Below are 21347 nucleotides of genomic sequence, written 5' to 3' on the forward strand. Positions count from 1 at the left end.
CATGGAAAAAGGAAGACTGCAAGAGATTTACATCTAGATATATTTCCCATTGGTAGAAATGTAATTAAGACATGATCCAGACATTATTGAAGATAATAAGACGTTCAACTAGAAAAACCAAGGTACAAGAGAGAAGAAATAACCTGCACAAGATCTGACAGCAGACAGAAACTGAACTCCTAATTGGCTTGTTAGGACTTTATTTCTAAGTAATGCACCATTCTCAGAGATGACTTTTCACTTTCTTAGGATCTGCGATTTTTGAAGGATGGTTAGTTACTTGGACAGCTAATGGTAGAGATAAGGTTTGTGAGACATCTTTGCAGTTATAAACCTGCCTATTTTCTCTGCAGGAAGACCTCACACCTCTTTCAAAAAATCATGCAAATAGAGTCATATTTTACTTATTTTAACATAGCAAAAATGATGGCACAAACTACAGAATCTTCCCACAATAACTGAATGTATGTAAATTCTGAAAGAACATTGTAAATCCACAGTCATTTTTTTAATCTGTTTTTGAAACTGTTACACATACTCTTGTGGTTACATATATTTTTAAAATAGTCACAAACTTTTGCAAGTCAATGAAGTAAACCTCCAGGACAGTATCATGACTTCATAAGCTTTTCTTTTTTTCCAAAAGGATTTATAATCTGACTTTAATAAATACAAATTAAAAACTATTTGTAATACTGATTTTGGTTAATATATATTTTGGGGTTATATATTTTTATATCAGAAAGATAACATGCATAACAATACTAGAGCACTGCATAATGAAGCCACTACTCATAATTCTTTGTGGATTGGCTTTGGCCACCTAAAGTTCCCATATTTTTCAGATATGCTTACTTATTTCTTCCCAGAATTACATCTTCAAACAGCCAACTCCCCTAAAATAGACTATGAAGCGCAACATCTGGAAATTTTATCAAAACATTTTTGGAAGTAGTACAACAGGAAGAAGACAGATAATAACAAAAGGACAAAGTCTCAAGTTTGACAACTGAAAGTAGAGTGTGGTATGAGAAAGGTTTTATTGTAGCTGGGCTAGATTTCTTTTTCCTAGTTTCACAAATGCCACATCCTGGCTAAACCACAAGTAGTCCTGTAGTCATGTTCTTACTCCTCACAATGCATACTTGCATGGTAGAGAAGCTATAGAAACTATGAGGCTCACAACAGATTCACTTTTCCCCTGATGTCTACTTACCTACTAAAGTACATGATATTTGTATTTCACAGCAATAAAAGATTGATCTAACCTGTTCCATCCAACTGCAAATTTTCATCTGTCACATTTTTAATCTCAGTATATCTGTGTTACTCATTAATCTTTGTTCCATTCTCACTAATAAAATGGCTAGATACCCCATAGACACCTATGAAACTCCTAACCACTTTATTCCAACTTGTTTTAGCTATCATTGTTTATTGTGACTATCTCCAGTTCCAAACTAGCACTGTCATCTCATTTCTGCTACTTTACAAATGCAGCTAAATAAAGATATGAAAAGCCTTCATGATAAAAGATTCTTTCAAATCTATGTCATTTCTATTTCTATGAAAATACATTACACTTAGTATGCAGATGAAGAAATTAGATCTATTTCAGGTCAGAAGTTAGAGACTTTGTCAAGCTCAAAACAGAGACAATGAAACTGAAATCAGTAATGTTATATCTTAATATCAACCCTATTTCTGATTTTGTTTCTGTAAGTTAAAATTGCATCAGAGTGAAAGAGAAGCTACTTACCTATAAACATGATACCTCTGCATAGTCTCATTTGTGGGTACTGTGGAATGATTCACATTTCTGATGCTGATGACCTTTGGAGACTGCCTGAAAAAGCAGTGTCTGTTGGGACTACATGAGCATTCCCTGGGTACACTGGATGAACACAAATGTGATCCCAAATGGCTTATCCTTTTTTTCATTTATGCCTAACCTCATATGACATGCAGATCTCCATGAGCTCTCTGGCATAGAAAATGTCTCCAAACTTTTATTTCTATTGTCTTTGTGCTTGTAGGCATAACGAAACAGAATACAGGTTTTCACAAATATCATATCCTGGTAAGACCTCTGTGTCCAAAAGGAGCTTTACACAGATACACGCTAGTATGGATATGATATCAAGCATCTAACAAACTAGCAGCAGAACAAATATGCCAGGAGATGTCACACACCCTTTCCCAGTGAGGCCACGTACCAAGGGCAGCCATTGCAGTCACTGCCTCACAGTGTTTCCGCAGCAGCAGGATAACCACAGAAAGTGATTTGAGCCAAACATAAATCATCAGGGGCAAAAGACTTATACTTCCCCCAGTATAACAATTTTCAGACTGGTCAGTGGTACATCTGTCCCTCTGCAGGAATGAAAGACCATCTTAAGGACAGAAAAAACTAAGTCCCCTGAAGTCTCTCAAAGACAACCTCTCTGACAGAGATCTGGTAAAGTTTCACTAGGCCCAGCAGTGCTGGAAAACAGGATATTCAGGGAGGAATGTAAACTCCAGGAAGTAAAAATAAAAGACACTGATTCAAGTCTATATCTTTTATTCTCCCTTTCTCATCTTTTGGACTTCTCTGGTTTATGAAACATACATAGAGAGTTAAAGGCTGTTTCAGTCCAAGTCTAGGTACCCAAAGGCACAGAAATTAAGTAAAGGCTCATTGTAAATCTACTCAAGCAATCTGAACAATGACATTGTTCATTACTGACATGAAGAAGGCTGGTGAAACTGAACAAATCCAGTGTTCACAGAGCACAGTTCTTTGCAAGCAGAATGATTCAAGAGCTAAAAAGCAATTGAGATAGTTGGAAACTATAGAGATCATCTGTGAAAGGCTCTGTCAACAGGACTCAGGCTCAGTTGTCCATGCAGCACTGCATTTCTCAGAAGCCCCTACAGCTCACTCAGTAGCACAAAAGAACTTCATTTCACAAGTGGGGATATGTGGAGACCACTTCAGAAAGGAATGATGGGCTGTTTTCTCCACAGCCACAAAAATTAATTGAGGTACAATCCTGTCTTTTATGAAGAAATGTAATAGTGTCATGGCAAAACAGGTGGCAGTCACAGAGGAAAATATTTTGCACAAGGGGGAAGATTCTGGCTGGCAGAACTGCTATTTTGCTGTTCTTAAGTTTGGTTATGCAATGCCACAGGAAAGATTTTTTTTTTAATTCAACTGTGAATGTTGCAAACAGCTAGAAATAAGAAAATACCAGAGCCTCCATGAGAAACAAAAAGTACAAAAGACACGACAAAGAAAAAAACTAATAAACGTTGTGTGAGAGGAACAGCCTAATAATGAGAACATAGATCAGAGGGTAGGCAGAAGCAGATTAAAAGGAGACCAACTATAACAAAAATGTGAAAATAAAAGGCAGCTACATTAAATACCAATCACATGCTACCTTGCACACAGAGATGAAAGGGAAAACTTAGCAGGTGAAAAAAAAAGAAGAAAAAAAAAAGCCTAAAATAATATAAAAATGAGGTGAGAACAAAGGGTCAGTCAGTTACTGAAGAAGTGAAGAGCAACGATGAGCAGCAGACAGGGCAAAGGACGGCAAACACTGTAAGATCAGCAAAGCAAGCAAGGGCATGTATTTTTCTCTATTTCACTTTTACATACTGTGCTGTACATTTCACAGGCTCTCCAAATAGCTGCAGCACCTGTGCCACAGGATCCATTAACCAACACTGTTCAAATACATGTGAGTTTAAACACATTTTCACATCACAAAGGTGAGGGAAAGGACTACACTGGCATCTAGGTTTATAAAGCATCAAGATAACATGAGAGAAAGTTATGACAATTAATTTTACTATTTTGACATCCATAACTTTCTTCACACAAACATGTTCCTGGCTTCTGATAACCCAAAACACATTTCCCAACACCCTTTAGCGTATGGATATAATCCCACAAAGCTATGTGTGGACTCGTCAGGAAAGAACCTATTGAACCTATTATGAGTCACATAGTATGGACTAAATGCACAAACAGGAATCTGTCATGGTAAAACAAAAACTGAGTAAATTCGTGTTGAATCAACCATAGTATGGAGATGTTCAGGTTTTTACTTGAAACCAGTGTACTCAAAATCCTGCTGGGATGATTACAGCATACACAATATCAAGTACCTCACATTTTTTCAAACAATAGATAAGGCAGTCACCAGATGGAAAAATTATTATGTAGTTGTTTATACCACATCCTTTTTGTAAATATCCATTTACAAAACTGGCAAATAGACAGAAAAATAAATTATTCTTCTAAAAAGCCATCATTTTATTGCAGTAATGGAAAGGCAGATACAGAGATTTATTGTATATTTGAATATACTTCCAGGTAAAACAGTCCCGTGTTACTCACCTTGATCTCTTTCATGCCATGTCCGACTCCCCGCTGCTGGTGAATTTGGAGAAGGATAAAAGTCTCCTGTCGGGCTTGGCTCCATATTTTCATCTATGGAGATAGTTTTGGGTCTTTTGCTGTTGAAAGAATGTGAGATTTGGCAGTGAATATGATATGCAGCTAGTAGCGGTATATAAACTGTTTGGATTTCAACAAATATTTCAATAGAAAGTAATTCAGGAATACAAAGCACAAAAAAGTGGATATTAGAGCTTACATTAACTTACATAGATGATATTATTTAATAATATGTAATGCAGGTATGTGCTTGCATTTTTCACATGATTAATGTTTCAGAGATGGCATGAATAGGTAACATAAAAGTCTACCAGTACTTGGCTGAACAACCAAGAAACCAGTTCCTGTAACCTACCAAAGAAAGGTTGTGTCATGAGAGTGTTAAACACTATGCAGAAACCATGAAAGCAAAACAAAGCACTGGAAAAGTATTACTAATAAAGTCAGGATAAAACAGGAACTTTTCTGAATGTGTTAATAAGGAAAAAATGCAGTTTACTGTATTTCACCATGTCAAAAGCCTAAGCTTTTCAAAGAGGTCTAACCTGAAACAAAGACTTTTCATTTTAGACTAGTTTAATTAAAAACAACAAAAAGGCCCATATTTCAAGTCACACTATATAAAATGAGGCAGCACTTCAATGCAGTGGAGAGAAGTCAAGTTTCTTTGTAACAATATATACTGAAGCTGTTACGCTGACTGCCAAAGAAAACCAGGATGAAGGTTTTAATGGTGGTGGTATTATTATTACTATTATTTAGACTGTAAGAATTAATCTATCCATTTCTAAAATGTACTAGGTGAACTGCCAAGTTGAAAATACAATGGAAAGAAAGAGGGGAATATGAGCAAAATAACTCAGGAGCACCAGGTGCTGGTGGAAGAGCACCCCAGTCCCCTGCAGTCCTCTTAAATCCCATCCCACTGTGCAGATTCTTCCTGACTCACTGGGTGCAGAAACATTGGGCAATGAGAGGTCCTATAGTGCTTATGATTTCATGGTACATCAGACAGTTTCAGAAAACTGAACAGTGACAGAGACAGTACATTATCCGGGAGTCAGAAGGAGGGTACAGCAGGTTCTCCACCTCTGTGGGCTGGCCAGCTGCTCCTGAGGGAGGGAACAGGGTCCTTCCCACAAGTGGGAGAAAGAACCATGTTGAAGCAGAGAAGTGGGTCTCTCAGATATCAAACTGCCTGCGGCAGGCACATGGAGACCCTTGAGAAAAATTAAAGACCCTTGAGAAAAATTGAGACCCTATGACACCAAGTTAAGCAGGAGTGTCAATCTTCATGAAGATAGGGAGGCTCTACAGAGAGACTTGGATAGATTGGATCGGTGGGCCAACGTTAATGGGATGAGCTTCAACAAGGCCAAGTGCCAGGTCCTGCACTTGGGCCACAACAACAACCCCATGCATCGCTACAGGCTTGGGGAGGTGTGGCTGGAGGAAAAAGATCTGGGGGTTCTAATTGACAAGCAGCTGAACATGAGCCGGCAGTGTGCCCAGGTGGCCAAGAAAGCCAACGACATCCTGGCTTGTTTTAGAAATAGCGTGACCAGCAGAAGTAGGGACGTGATAGTCCCTCTGTACTCTGCACTGGTGAGGCCACACCTGGAGTATTGTGTCCAGTTTTGGGCACCTCAATATGAGAGAGATATCGAGGTGCTGGAACAAGTGAAGAGGAGGACAACGAAGCTGGTGAAGGGCCTGGAGAACAAATCCTATGAGGAGCGATTGAAGGAGCTGGGACTGTTTAGTTTGAGGAGCAGAAGGCTAAGGGGAGACCTCATCACTCTCTACAGCTACCTGAAAGGACATTGTAGAGAGGTTGGTGCTGGTCTCTTCTCACAGGTGATTCGTGACAGAACAAGAGGGAATGGCTTTAAACTCCAACAGGGGAGGTTCAGACTGCACATTAGGAAAAATTTTTCACAGAAAGAGTGGTGAGACAGTGGAATAGGCTGCCCAGGGAGGTGGTGGAGTCACCATCCCTGGATGTGTTTAAGGGTCGTTTAGATGAGATGTTGGGGGATAAGGTGTAGGGGAGAAGTTTGTAGAGTCGGGCTGATGGTTGGACTCGATGATCCCAAGGGTCTTTTCCAACCTGAATGATTCTGTGATTCTGTGATTCTTCTTCCCACTGTGCTGGGAAATGCACCTTGTAAGGGTGAGGAAGGAAACATACTTTCATGAGCTGGGGTGATGCCACAGATAAAGACACCTTGTCTTTATATACCTGTCCTAATGCCTTTTTCATAGGAAACAGTATCCGTCCCAATATATCTTTCAAGACAGAGGTCCAAATGGGAGCCCTCAATGACAGCTTTTGTGCCTGCAACCACCCTGCGGCACTGAGTCCAGCCAGCAGCTTCCCAGCTACTAGACCTTCCGGCATCCCAGCAGCAGTTTCAGGATGCATAGCTGTTCTCTTAGCAGATGATTTAGTGAGCACTTCAAACCCTGACGAAAATTATTACCATCTTCAATATCAACAGCAATGAGAGACAATAATGATGCCACTTCAGATTACAAGATTTGTAACATATATATCTATACATAAATTGTGGTAACGTACATAAATAGCCTACCTCACAAAATCAGAGGAAATTCATAAAATAGTTAGCTGTTGACAGTATTTGTGAATTGCTTGTCCTACTCTATTAAACCTGGTTTCACATTAGCACTTATTTCAAGTTTTTACCTGCTTGGTGGAGAGGACAAGGACCTCTGTAGATTTACACCCGAATTCATATCATGGTAATATGGCTGGCTCGGAAGCTCTCCAATTGGGAAGTTCACTCCTGTTCCCTGGGTTATAGGTGCTGAAAAACACATCATCATAACGAGTCAAAGATAATCTTCTATCTTTTTAGCCATCTTTTCATTTTTAACACTGGGAAAAACATCAAGATGTTACTATATGTATCTATTTTTCTGCTTCTTGCAGAAACCAAGTAGAGACAAGTTCTATCAATGTTTATATATCTAAAAAAGTGAATTGTCTTCCCAAGTCCCTAGAAATCCCTTAGCAGTTATGCAGACATATTTGTTGTATAACAGATAACCTGGAATCATCAATATGAAAAAGGTAACACAAACCTTGGCACAAAGTCTAACCTTCTGTAGAAGGACTTCTATAATGAATGAGGCAGAGTTTATAAGGACGGCTAACATTATTTATTAAAGAACTGAGATAACTGGAAAGAACAAACTTGGGGACACACAAACTCTTTTCCACTTAAACTCTTCTGTATTAATAATAGCCTTCTGTGCTGACAGCATGTTTTGCTCCCTCCTTTTTCTTTCACCTGGTGTCACAGGTTCACAGGTACTACTTTGCATATGTACACCTACACACAAACACACACACTCAGCATTATCTTCACCTCCTTACAGAGTCTGTGTACTGTACGTCTTGGTATTTCAAGAGTAAATTATATGTTACATATTGTGGTGTATTTACCTTTGTTCATTGTCTGTGCACTGTGCATTTTAACTACCTTTGGCACTTATAAGAATAATTGCATGTTGTGTAATGTATCTGAAGGTTTGTATTTTTCCTGACAGTTAAAGTACAACTCTGTTGCGGCTTGAGGTTAAACAAATGCATGGTAAGAAATGCCACAGAAACCACATACTTTAAAGCTTATTATTAGAAGTATATCATGTATAACAGCTGCAGAAGGTATGATTTCATAACATAACTACAATATTGATTCTTTTTTAATCTGAATGGCCTGATACTTTTAAACTTTTTTAACCACCTGACAACTAAAAGAAAGCTGCATTTCGCACTCCCTCAGCCTCCTAAAACAACAAAACTGTATCTTCATCAAGAAAGAATATGTCTTAACACTGCAGCATGGCAATGCTCGGTATTTTGCTGAATGACTTAACATAATTGTAATTGTTGCATATTAATTTCTGACCACAGCAAATGAAATGACACATGCATCTTAAGCCTCACTAAGTTAATTAAACTCCTCAAGCATCCTGACCTGGCAAAATTCGGACAGACAGTTTTGGAAACCTGTGCCTCACTGGTTTTGCTCTCACCTCATCAGAAAAGAGATTTTCCTTGACCATTCACTTGTTATAATGTTGGTGTCATCATTGCAGACACTTTTAACTATAACTTTCAAGTATTTTTGTTCATTTCCTAATGAAGTCTTAAGAGAAATACTTTAATAGTGTTGAGACTAAAGGGAGAAAAGAAGCACTCAGAAAGCAATGTCAAATGAAGATACGCACTGGTTTTATGCCATACTATTATAGCAAATTCTTAGATGTCAACCAAACAGATCTTCTTATTTATATTCATTTTGGGTTTTTATTCTGCAATAAAAGCTTCACCTGTCCTTTTATATTTATATTTTATGTTACTTTTTTTTGCATGTTCATAACATTTCTGATGCCAAAACAAACCAATATAATTAGAAACTCAATTACAGCCAGTGCTATGAGTAACAGAAACACAAGCGTATATTAAGTCAGTCATCCTTTATATCTATGCTGTGATTTCTCTTTTAAGAGCTACAAATTCAAAATAAACTAAAAGAATAATCAGATGGTTTAGCAAAATCCAAGGATGTGCAGGACAATCTTAAGAAGCTGCAAGTCTAACAAATAGAAGGTTTTGTTACACATGATAATTTTATTGACACATCAGTCTATTAAGCTGTGCAGGGGGACACATAACAAACGGATTCAATCTTTAAATACCAAAGAGACAAAAGAAGACTTCTGTTTGTTTTATTACAAACACATGCAAGATGAACTGTAATACCGTGGTCAAAGATATCAAAATTCTGCATGGTTATAGGCATTTCCTATGCATTTTACATCTTGGGGAGAAAAAAAAGGGCTTTGGAAACTATTAAATGCAAATGATAACTTACTTCTGGACACCCTCACAAGTTCTGACACGTTGAACACTCCAGATTTTACAAAACTGTCCTCAAGGTACACTGAAAAAGATCACAATACCATAATCAGTACAGTGAGAAGATTAATAAATAACTATAGATAAATTTATACAGCAGCTAACAGTATGAACAGAGTCCCAGAAGTAAAATACACAGATCAAAGGACACTGAAAGCTGATCACAGAATCTAATGAGAGCTGAAATTCAGGTGGAGGTAGAAAAAATCTTGGAGTTGGTGAAAGCATTTTTTAATACGTTTATGAAAACTAACAACTGAGTTCCTAGCTAACCATCCAGAAAATGTCTAAAAAATAGTTCCTTTTATGAGTATCTTCAATTTTTAAGTCAGTATTGAACTAAGAACTGTATCAGCTGGACTAAGCAATTTCATCATAGAGCAGTCCTGTCCTCACATAGATTTCTGCTAAATAGTGACTTTACACTGCCACCTCCATTACCACCTCAGAGGTGGACAAGGATTGTACCATTATTTTCAGTAAAAGCAGGAACTGGGTACATGCTGAATTATATATCTAGAAACCTATGTTTAAGAAACCGCATATTATTGTATTGGCTTATGTTTGCTTATGCTAAGACAAATGTATATGATATACTTTCCCTGCCATGAAATTCAGGCACAAATTGGAGTAGTGCAGTGAAACAACAGCTGATAATCAAGACTTATCTCAGTAGTGAGAGTAAATAACCTTACAAAAAGGGAGCTGAGAAACCCAGGTTTCTGTCAATGTCTCATATCAATAGTCACTGCATAGACTGACCTGACTGATTTTGAGATTACATGACATCACAACATTGTTGGAATTCCTACCTGTAAGGTTCATGATGTCATGTAATCTCAAATTCAGCCAAGAGATTGCATTTACCAACAGCAATATTTAGCACATTGCTGCTCCAACAGTATTACTTTTTTATTTGTTTTCATGTGAGAGAGTGCACTAAGAATTTCTTACTGTGGTTTCTCTAGTCTCTTTTCTGCATTAACACAGCTTTTTTCTTTTGGAAATACACTCTCAATTTTCTGTTTGAAATCTTTGAATAAGTAAAAGCACTCTAAATGTCTTAACTAACAAAACAAACAAACAAATAAAAGATGAACCTATTGGAATATTTGCTGATTTGGAAAACAGTGGATCAATACTATTCTCTTTAGGTTTCTTTTGCAAATTACTACTTCCATCTTCAAGTAATTTAAGAAAACACTGCCACTGTAATCAAAGAAGTGACTGTAAATACAGTACACTTCACTTGAGAGATCTGTCCTTGAGAGATCTGGAGAAATAGCTACTTACTTTTCAGGTCAAACAAGAAAGGCAGAGGCAAAAAGAGGGGTTTTCACTACTTACTAGCAGTCCTACTAGGCCCACAGAGCCACCTCTCCCAGCATCTCTGATATTATCTAAAAAATGCACCTGACAACTCTAGCTGAAAAAAATCCAACTAAGCATATTTCCTGACATCTCTCTTACACTGTTACACCTACAAGCAAATATGTCAGTCTTCCCCATCTGAAAAATCATCCTAGGAGCAAGTGCAGCGGGCGTGCAGAGCACTGTAAGCCTGTGGGATCATCCTGAATGATGTTATGCCAATGCCATCTATCTTCTCATCTTCCAGTCAACGTCACTTTATACGATATCCCTGCATGTCTTTATTTCTACTAGCAGCTCTACAGGTCTCCCTCTCTTTTTTTTCTTCTCTTCCTTTCACATTCCTCTCCCTCTCATTTTCAACAGCTTCTCTCCATATCCATTACTTTTTCCTCTCTTACTGTCCTTCACCTGGATGTTGCAGACTTAATCATCTCCAGTTCTAAGAAATAAAAGCCTTTCTCTTTCATCTCCTGCCTTCTCTTGCACCCTTTCTCCATTTTTTTGTGTGGATGAAAACATGACATGTCTTCTCAAATATTTACTTCTTTATTTGACAGAACTTGGCATACCCATATCATAAAAAATTGCAGAGTTAATGTTTCTTTTTCCCCTTCTTCCTCAGTTATCATTTTTTAACCTAAGAATGGACAAGCTGGATGCACACTAATAATTCCTCCATCAGTGGCAATCTTTCCCTTCTCTGCCTATTTCCTCCAGCGGGAACAGTTTGAAGCAGTACATGGAAGGGAGATTTCCAAAGAAAAATTTGATTTCTTGATTTTAGTTGCCCTGTAAGTGGAGCATGGCTTAAAGCCAGTGTACAAACATGCAGTCAGATCTGGTGCTGGTAATGAGACAAGACTGACCTTCTCTGCTGCTTATCCAAATACCACTACTTTGAAGCATAACTTCTCTCATTCAAGCTAGGCTAACTTGACAGGAGCTTTACCCAAGTGTAGATTAGTCAAGCTATCATTACAGTGAGAGCAAGCCCCAAGGCTCATATTAAAAAAAAGAAAATGCCCATGTAGGATTTAATATGTAAGAACACAGATGTACACATGTGTAAGCACACACACACAGACGCACGTGTTTAATCATCAGCCTTCTCTCATGCATTCTTAGTTTTTCTCACTGGCAATACTGAGAATACCCACATAACATAAAGAGCAATAAGTGTGTTTGTCTCCTTGTAATAATGAAATGGGAGCAGGGAAAAAACTATGCCACAGAGTGATACCACTATCTATCACCCCCTCACAGAAGGATGCATTGTTGACTGATGGATCGCTGTATTTCACTCAGGTTTCCCCCTGACTTGGATGGTCCAAAAATAACGACACCCACAGATACATGCAAATGTTTTGCTTGGCATTAGGAAAGAGAGGGAAACTGCAGATATTGTCACTCTCAATCAACTTTTAAAAGTTTGATTTTTTTCTCTATGTCACAAAATATTATTAAAAAACTGATGCAACATTAAAAAGTCTATGTCACAGGCACTGAGCAACTTCATCTTGAGCCTTATGTTCTAACAGGGAAGGTGGATTCCAGTGGTAAATCTGGGTGCAGAAAAATAAACACAGTATGTTCAGTTCCAGCACCAGTGGACTTCAACAGTTTTAACTAGTTAGGATAACAATCCATGCTGGGTATGTTACAGAACAGTTTTTGGCTCCCAGCTGTGCAAAAGAAAAATGTTCTGTGCCATTAAACTACTGTAATTTGTTGCAGAAACATGCACTCTACATACAATAAAGAATAAGCAGCAAGACTGCATGTAGCAGGACAACAGTACAGGACATTTTGACTTTATGGTGTGACACTGGCTTTTTGCTTTGTGAAGCTGATCTCCTACTGATTAAGAGTTAACATTCATATTCACATTATTACAGTGCATGCAAGAAAAAAATATGTGGTGATATTCCATATGGTATAAGTCTTACTAATTTTTTGATTAAGCACTTTCTAATGCACTGCTTGCATTAACATGTTAAAGAGCCTTAAATTAGCATTGGGTGTGTGTTTCTGATCTGTTCAGTACAGAAACTAACACACTTGGTAACAGCCTATTGTATTCCTCATAGAGGATTTACTGTATCTTTTGTTGGTCATGATAGCACTTTGCTGTCTTTATTGTTCAAACCTAATATAAGCACTGAGTATTGTCATTTACTAAAGCTCATTTTGCCTGAGAGATAACAGTCTCTGAAATGCATTTCACTAATTGTCATTATTCTTAAAAATCTGAGTTCTACAAAAAGAATATTTCTGCCAAAATCACCATAGTACAATTCTGTATAAAAAGTCAGCAACTTCCAAAACCCATAAATAACAGTTTTTGTACAGGGTGAGTATAAAATCTGTCTTCTCTCCTTACCTTTTTTACAGAAAACTCATTTCTGAAAAATACATTTTCCAAACAATACTACAATGACCAGATCAGTGCCATCAAGAATGAAAGATAAATAAGTTAACCCAAGCAGCAGTTCTGATCAAGCTCCCCTCAGTCAGTAACAGTAGAAACTTTCAACAATGCCTCCAACCGCTGTAGAAGTTATCGTCCTAGTCCTTATACTTATCTTCCACTTTATTCCCGTGCTCCGCCTTCAAGAGCTGAGTTGTAAGTATAGCTTTTAACCATGCTAAGACTTAAATGGGTTTAAAAAAAAAAAAAAAAAAAGTTGTTTAAACCTACTGAAAAATATTTTCAGTTTGCACTAACATGTACTATAAAGGACTTGTTCTCACATTACTTAAAAGCTTACCAGTGACGTCTGGCTTTACAAATCCTTAACCAGACTTTTTATGTCTTCTGATTTAATTGTACTTTTATGAATAGAGAACCTGTTTATGTTCTGCTGTGTATTGACTACTGCCAAAACGTAAAATTGCTTCCTGGTATCATTAAACGTCTAGTTTTTTCACTGATACTGCCTTGAATTTGAGCAACTTATAAAACAGCAATGAGGATCCAATCAGTGAAGTAAATAATTTGTAATATTGTACTTTTATTTCTGGATCTTTTAGACTTACTAGCAGCGGGACAGGTTCAACATCAGGAGCTACTGTGAGGAGAAAGGCTGGAAGCTTCATCCTGGTGTACACAATACTAGCAGAGAGCTGTAGCTTTAAGTTATGCAATGTAATGTTCTGGTTGCTGCTACAGGTTTGTTAGACTTCTGAAAGTGCTACAATTAAAGAGTAAATCATTTCATTGTCTAGATTCTTTTGTTTGAGTGTTTGAAAACTGACTTTAAGGATCAGCTCTCGCTGTTTCCTGCAATACCTAATTTCTGCAGGAAGCTCTTGAATTTCAGCAGGAATCCTAGTCACATACAGCTACTATTCACAGTCAGAACTGGTAGTGAAAAATTAGTCAAACAGTGTTCATAGTAAGTTAACATACAGTCAGCAGACTTGAAGTTTGTTTTCCTATTGCACGCATTTTGAAGCCAGTATCTTAAAAATACTACCAGAAACAGGTTTCCACTGAATCAGAATTTCTCAAAGGCAGTCAGAATTTCTTAAAGGCACTTAAGGGTGGATAACATGAGCCAAGGAGTGACACAGATTTCAGTGATGATGTCATTTGAAACAGCTGAACTAAGGTCTGTCCAGAGGATGAGGCTATTTTGGTTATTGCATGACTATCTCTGGCCTTGTTGCATACCCACAGTTTGTTTTGTTTTTTTCCTGAAAGTGGCAATGATGTTGTAACTGGGACAGGAAGCAAACATGTTGCAAAAAGATTCCCTGCCTCCATTGAACTTTTGAGCACAGTAAGGGCCTAAGAAGCTGCCTGAGCCATTTCCAAAAACAAAAGAGATAACTCTCAAGTTAATAAACAGAACTATAATACATTTCAATGCTGCAATAATTTGAAGAGGTAAACACCTGGTTTAATAAACTCTGGAATCCATGTACTGGAATCCAAGATGTGAATTGCCCCAAAACCTAACAAGAAACAGAAAGGGTAACTAACATAAATGTATACATACTGCCTTCCACTCCAGAGGATCTCAGGCTATATACAAACTACAGCCAAGCTTTAAAAATAGGTTGGGGGAGCTGCTTTTTAACAGTTATAGGACAACCAGGTACCAAAAAGGATTTTTCTCATGCCAAAGCAGGTTTCTGGAATTCTAACTGGTAACATAAGAGTTTTTAGTAATTTCTTGCTCTGTGCATGCTTTGAAGCAAAACCCAATGTGCTCACCATTGAACACAATGACATCAGAAGTGAACATGGTATCAGAAGTTAACACAGCATCAGGATTGATCACAGCATCATTTACTTACACAGTAGGTTTATAAAAAAGGATAGCTGATACAAACAAAAATTCAGAAGTAATCCCAAACCAGTAGACAGTAGTAATTAACCACACCAAATTTCAAACCAGCATGCAAGGCCAAAAACTATTCCTCTTGGAAAAAGGGACTGTACAATCCCTGATTGTGCAGATAGCACAGCTGTGCATTACCCCCAGAATGCCCCACCTGGCTCAGGGCTGAGAGGCTGATGAGGAAGAGTGTCACCTCTCAATCACTGGCATTATTAATTCATAGACCATTTGGGAAAAGGACAACTCTACAGAAAATCAAGCCCTGACCAAACCCAACCCTGTTTTATTTGGAGATCACTATCTGAGATGGCACAGCTGCAGGCATACAGGAAACAGCAAGCATTTCAGAATATCCACTCCCATGCTGAAAAAGCAAGGTGAATATATGTTTGTTTAAATACAATTCCATCTGATTCCCCAAACTGCTGCTATGGCATCATTTCTTCCACAAGAAAAGCTGCTTACAATGATGAGGCCAGGGAATATCTCTTCTATTCCTATTAACTAGGGGGCTAATTCCCCATCCACAAGAAGGTAACATGCAATACAATAAAATAATGAAACCATCTGTGTTTTCAAAATTCAAAGACTTTTGTTTACTGCACTTTCAAAAGAGAACAGAATTGAGACTGCATTACTCTCCAGAAGTTATGTCTGAAACTACATTCTAAAACTCAGAACTTAAATACCTCTATCTAAAACAGTCATATATAGGCAAATTTATTACACATTTCTTAGGGTTTGATCCAAAAAGAATGTTCTCCCTATGGCTGCTAGCCCATATGAAAGGGCAAAAAAGCCTTTGGGGTTCTCCAGCTGCAAGAGAAATTTACATATTGAGAGATAGGTGAGGCTGGTTGCAAGCTTTCTGGCAACACCTACTTTAATTAAAAAAAAAAAAAAATAGATAGTGATTTCACTCTGGTCTTCTTTGGAAACGGTGCCCAGAACAAAATTTCTGGTGAAAATATAGAAGGGGAAAACCAATTCCAGAGCAGTGAGACTGGGGCTGGGGATTTGCATACCTATGCCTCATTCAGATTAAGGATCTTATCACTAGATGAATGCCCTGACATATCATGGGTTACTGTGGAGGAAATAAGGGAAACAGTGGGGAGGAATGAAAGGCAGAAACACAGTTTCTCAATCTCTCTGTCTAAAAGTGTGTCACTGCATATAGATAATGTAATATTCACCAGTACACAGGCTCAGACCTGAGTCATCTGTGTTCCTTATTCATTCCTGACTGACGTTATAGAGTCTGCAAAATTTATATTAACATATGCCTTGGACCAGCTAAAGTGGAGTAAATTCTAACAGGAAAAAAAGTCTAGCAGGTCCCGCTTGCTAGGAAGCATAGCTCTAATAACCTCTGAACTCAGTTGCTTGGATAAAAGCAAAAATCTGAACACACTTGTCTTCCCTTGCCAATGAGGTTCACAACTGTCTGTGTGAGGATGACAGGTTCCCTTTGAACCTTCTGAAAAGTTATCTTTTATATTCCCCAATGATGGACAAAAATAGCTCTGAAATCTTGAAGGGACCTGAACAAGAGACTATTCTCCTCCCAGCTCCACCCAGAAGACAAAAGATGAAGAACATCAAATACCAGTAAGAGCTGGTATCCACTACCTCAAGTTTCCAGTTTTCTTAATTCCTCAAATTGTATTCAACTGTCTATCCTATCTTATCATCATATTAAGATAACATTTTACTCCACCAGTATTGGAATTTCTTATTCTTATTTTAGCAGCTTAAAAAGGCTGTGTTGAAAGATTTGAGCAACATGGCAACAACTGGACACAGCAGTGTTAATGCTGGTGTATGAATAAATCAAGTCTACCAAGCAGTAAACTCACACCCAAGCCAGGTAGCAAGTAACTTTATTAATGTCAAACAGTCGTGGCCAGCAGGCACTAAGTAAGGGAAAGAAAAATAAAGCAGGACAAAACCAAGAAAATGTGAAGAATTGGCTAATAAGAATTATATCACTGGAGACCAAATTGCTATGGCTGGTGTCAGTATCATTAGCTTACTAGTAGTTCTACCTGGTTTTCTCTTTCTACTCACCCTTATAATTTTCTTATGGCTAATAGATTAATTTATTTTCTTCAGTATATAACCTCCCACACCTTTTCAGGTATTTCAAGACACACATGTTAAGGAAGGCTTATTTTTTAGATTTCCTTAAGCTATATAAAAGCTCTATGGGACTTGCAGGGAGCAAATAATACAGCATTACACTGAAACTGACACACTAGGTTTCCTTCAACAGCCTGCCTTCAGCAGTAGCTCTGAGCAGATGCCCAGTAGAACAGTAAGAAACAGGGCAGGCCTAAAGCATTTGTTGGGGGTTTTTTTGACTGATAGTGTCCAAGGTTCTAATTATTTTCAGTTTTAAAACTTATCTAGGTGTGCTCCTATCTGTTTAGTCACCCTCAATGGATCCATGGACATGTCCATTTTCTCTTTGAAACCACGTAAACTTTTAATAGCTAGCACTATGCTAGCTAACATAAACTTTTAGATTCCAGGAACTTAATGACTGTTGTGGACAACAGCAGTGTTCAAACTCTTCTCCTCTCTCTCAGTTCAGTTTAGTTCAGCTCATATATCTGTCTGGAACCTACTTAATTCCTGCGGAGAAGTGACCTTTACAACCCAGCACTCAGAAAAGCAAGTTTCATTCTTTAGAAATATACCATATGTAAGTTATTTAAAAATAAAACTTAGAGGAGGATATCCCTGGATCTTGCTACAAAAGCTACATACCACTTTCACCACAAGCTACACCATCTTAGTACTGTATTTTGCTATCAAAGTATTCAGTGTATTTTTAGGAACATATTGTAAAGAATTCCAGCAAGTGCTCTTAATGTTCTTTTGTTTGGCAAGTGACATTACCCTCCCTCCATGGTTAAGACAGCAAATTACCAGACACCCTAAAGAATGCAACAGTCTAGCCAAACCTAGAAAAACCCACTTTTAACACCAGCAGCCTCGCCAACTACCACTCAGTTTCCAACCTCCTCTTTCTTGGCAATGTCTTTGTGAAGGTAGTGGCATCCAAAAGCTAACAGCACCTATCCCTTGCCAATGCCCTGGCTCCTTGACATACAGGGCATCAGACCAAAACATAATAGAAGAACAAACCCTCCTGGCACTGCCAGTCCATGTGCTCCTGAACTGGGACCGAAAACAAACCTCAGAGTGGATATCCTCTGGGGCTCTGACTGACCTGGTTCTAATAATAAAACTCAGGTGAAGCTTAATAAGAAAGAACAGGACAGCAGTCCTTTTCCCAGACAAGCTGAATGGAGTGCAATTCCCTCATCCTCCTGCACAGCCCCAGAAGTCCTGTATTCTGCAGTCTCACAAACCTCAGTGCTTTCCCGTGCCAGTTTAAGCCCAAGTCAATATCACACAGAGAAGCTGAATGATGCTAGAAGTTCATGTATGCTCAAATAGACAGATGACATTAAATTATGTCTCTGTCTCTGTTTAAATGAAGGGTTTCAAGGGAAGCAAGGCACAGCTTCCACTTTCTGTCCTCACTTGGCAGCAAATAAAGGCAATATTGCCAGCAGTGACTCCAAAACATGATGAAGTGTTATGCTCAAATTTCAAGCAGAAAGTTTCATGATGAAAACAGCAACAGATTTCTCTGCCCTCTGTCTCCCTCTACCTTCTGGGACACTTGTTTTGTCAACCACTGGTGTATTTGGTTTTGCCCCACAAGACTGACAAAAAAAAAAAAAACTATATATCTCATCTGCTGCCCTCCTCAGGCCTCTGTTGCTGGCAGCAAGATTACTCCTTGCTGGAGTAGCCTGGGGTTGAAACTGAAGGTTGGTGAGACTGAACTCACTGGAGGACGTGATCCTCGCTAGTGAAAAATGTACTTCTATCTTCCTACTCCAAATGCTAAATAGTACTTTAAAAACAGAGTTTTGAAACATGTAGAAGGTGAGTTTCCAGACCCTGACTTCAGCTTCCCAAACCCAGAGGCTACAAAGGATCCTTCAAAATTACCAGGGGTAATGCATTTGGCTTTTCTTGCACTCACAAACAGAGAGGTTCTAAATCAAAAATAAATGCTCTACAGCTAAATGCTCCAAGTTTTACAAAACTGTGATTAGCTGTGAGGAAAATTTTCAGGCTTGTTTTAGGTGTAAATTTGCTGGTTTGGGTTTTTAAACCACTATCCTACATAATTTATGTCACACATTTAATAGAGAAATAAAAACCTAATCAAAACATCCCACACAGTTTGGAGAGAAACAGCATCAACGTCTCCAGCCAAAAGTGATTTCAAGCCTGCATCATCCCTTGCAAAAAAAAAATCACATTAAAAAATCACTTGAAAAAGAGCTTACCATGTTATTTGACTCGTTCTGCCCTTATATATCTAAAACATATCTGCAGTCTTCCAGTGTATGTTTCTGGTTTTTACATTACAGGAATATAGCTTTTTGGACAACAATCTATGATGGTTCTCCCACTTCTGGGTATTCACATGCAACACACATGGCATATTCCACCACTTGTAGAGAATACTTTGACCATATAGAATCATAGAATGGTTTGGGTTGGAAGGGACCTCAAAGATCATCTAGTTCCAACCCCCCTGCCACAGGCAGGGACACCTTCCACTAGACCAGGTTGCTCAAAGCCCCATCCAACCTGGCCTTGATCACTGCCAGGGAGGGGGCATCCACAGCTTCTCTGGGCAACCTGTTCCAGAGCATCACAGTAAAGAATTTCTTCCTTATATCTCATCTAATATTCTCTTTCACCCTATCAATGCATTCCCTGATAAAGAGTCCAAAACTGTACAGCCACAACTCAGGCTTTTCCCTAATGTTTGGACAGATCCAGAAAATATTCATGTATATGTAACAGCCCAGCATCATATAATTATTTCTTGGTTAGAATGTGGTTCATTTTGTGTTTAGAAAAAGAACAAACTGAGTTACTTGCAGCTTATTTCAGATACACACTTCTGAGTGCAGAAATGAGAAGATACAGCATGACAGTGGTGGCAGGAGTCATTCCTTCCTCATTAGGCAGTGGTAGTATGTCTGTCACACTTGTTTGTCTTACCCCAATAAAATGAATAAAATAACAAAGATTTACAAGATTTACTAGCACAGCCCAATTCACTAGAAGCATAACTCCGTGAAAATACAAAGAACCTTTGGTCTAAACAGTGTGGAATGGCAAAGTCTGGGTTTGATTTTCTCTTGAATTTTCATTTTTAGAGAATCCTTGGAGTACACTGAATTCCAGATGTCCAAATGTCACTAGCACGATCCATTAATAACATCTTCAAAAACTGCTCTGAGCTGATACAAAAAATATAAAATTTAACATATTTGCATTTTATAATACACATATAAAGTAAAAGTAAAGAAGCTGGTAGCTCAGGTCACAGACTTCAGAGGTAGGTCAATTTTTATTTGTCTGTGATAGAATAATTGTAGCATTTGAAGACTTTTATAAAAGGGAAGTTATTTGGGATCTTGTCTCCTTACTCCTCTGCCCATCCTCACTTACAAAAGTCTAAAAACCATGAACTGAAAGAAAAATTCCTTAGATTAAATGAAAGTTGATGAAATTACAATTGACGCATTGCCAGTTTAAAAGAACTAACATAATCACAGTTTGTCCTGGTCATATGTACTTACCAGTGCAAAACAGGTTGCTGACTAATTGTGCTCTCTTTAACTATTAACAGTAGTATCTTTGTTCTCAAACAATGTTAGATGCACATGTTCTGGAACTTATATTTACCTGGTGGATTCTTGGCAGGATCATTGTGGCTTGGACTTCCTGGTTGTCCAGAATCTATAAAGAAATGAAAGAAATGTTTTACTAATTTGTTTTGAAAGTATCTCACAACCTTTTAATACCCTCCTTCAGTATTAAAGTAATACTTAACTTTGTTCTTTAAAGGTCATTTCCCTGACTTTCTACATGAAGTCATTATTGAACAAACACACTATAAGTAACCCATTTTATGCAGAAGCAGAAACATTGTGAAAGATGCAATAATCCTAGTAAAAGGAACTCACAGATCACTGAAAAAGGACAAGAGAGTCATTCAGGTAAATACATACAGTTGTAAACACATCTACAAGGGTAGCTTTTCATTCCCTTTCCCTCCATCCCCCAAATACAATATTGCATAATCAGCAAAGCAGAAGTAGTTTCTTCTCAGGCAATG

At 38.0% G+C, this 21347-nt stretch overlaps 1 protein-coding gene across 5 annotated transcripts in view; it reads right to left on the minus strand.

Moving 5' to 3' along the window:
- NFIB (nuclear factor I B) overlaps nucleotides 1–21347 on the minus strand; it is a 279776-nt gene that overhangs the window by 56931 nt on the left and 201498 nt on the right. For all 5 annotated transcript variants that reach the window (XM_074812233.1, XM_074812230.1, XM_074812229.1 and 2 more), the window contains exons 3-6: nucleotides 20915–20968; nucleotides 9358–9426; nucleotides 7161–7281; nucleotides 4394–4512 (exon numbers count right to left, since the gene is read on the minus strand). In XM_074812233.1, the coding sequence (XP_074668334.1) occupies nucleotides 4394–4512; nucleotides 7161–7281; nucleotides 9358–9426; nucleotides 20915–20968 (363 nt within the window). The remainder of the gene's footprint in view (nucleotides 1–4393; nucleotides 4513–7160; nucleotides 7282–9357; nucleotides 9427–20914; nucleotides 20969–21347) is intronic.

Source organism: Strix aluco, chromosome Z, assembly GCF_031877795.1.
Source record: "Strix aluco isolate bStrAlu1 chromosome Z, bStrAlu1.hap1, whole genome shotgun sequence".
Classification (NCBI taxonomy): Eukaryota; Metazoa; Chordata; class Aves; order Strigiformes; family Strigidae; genus Strix; species Strix aluco.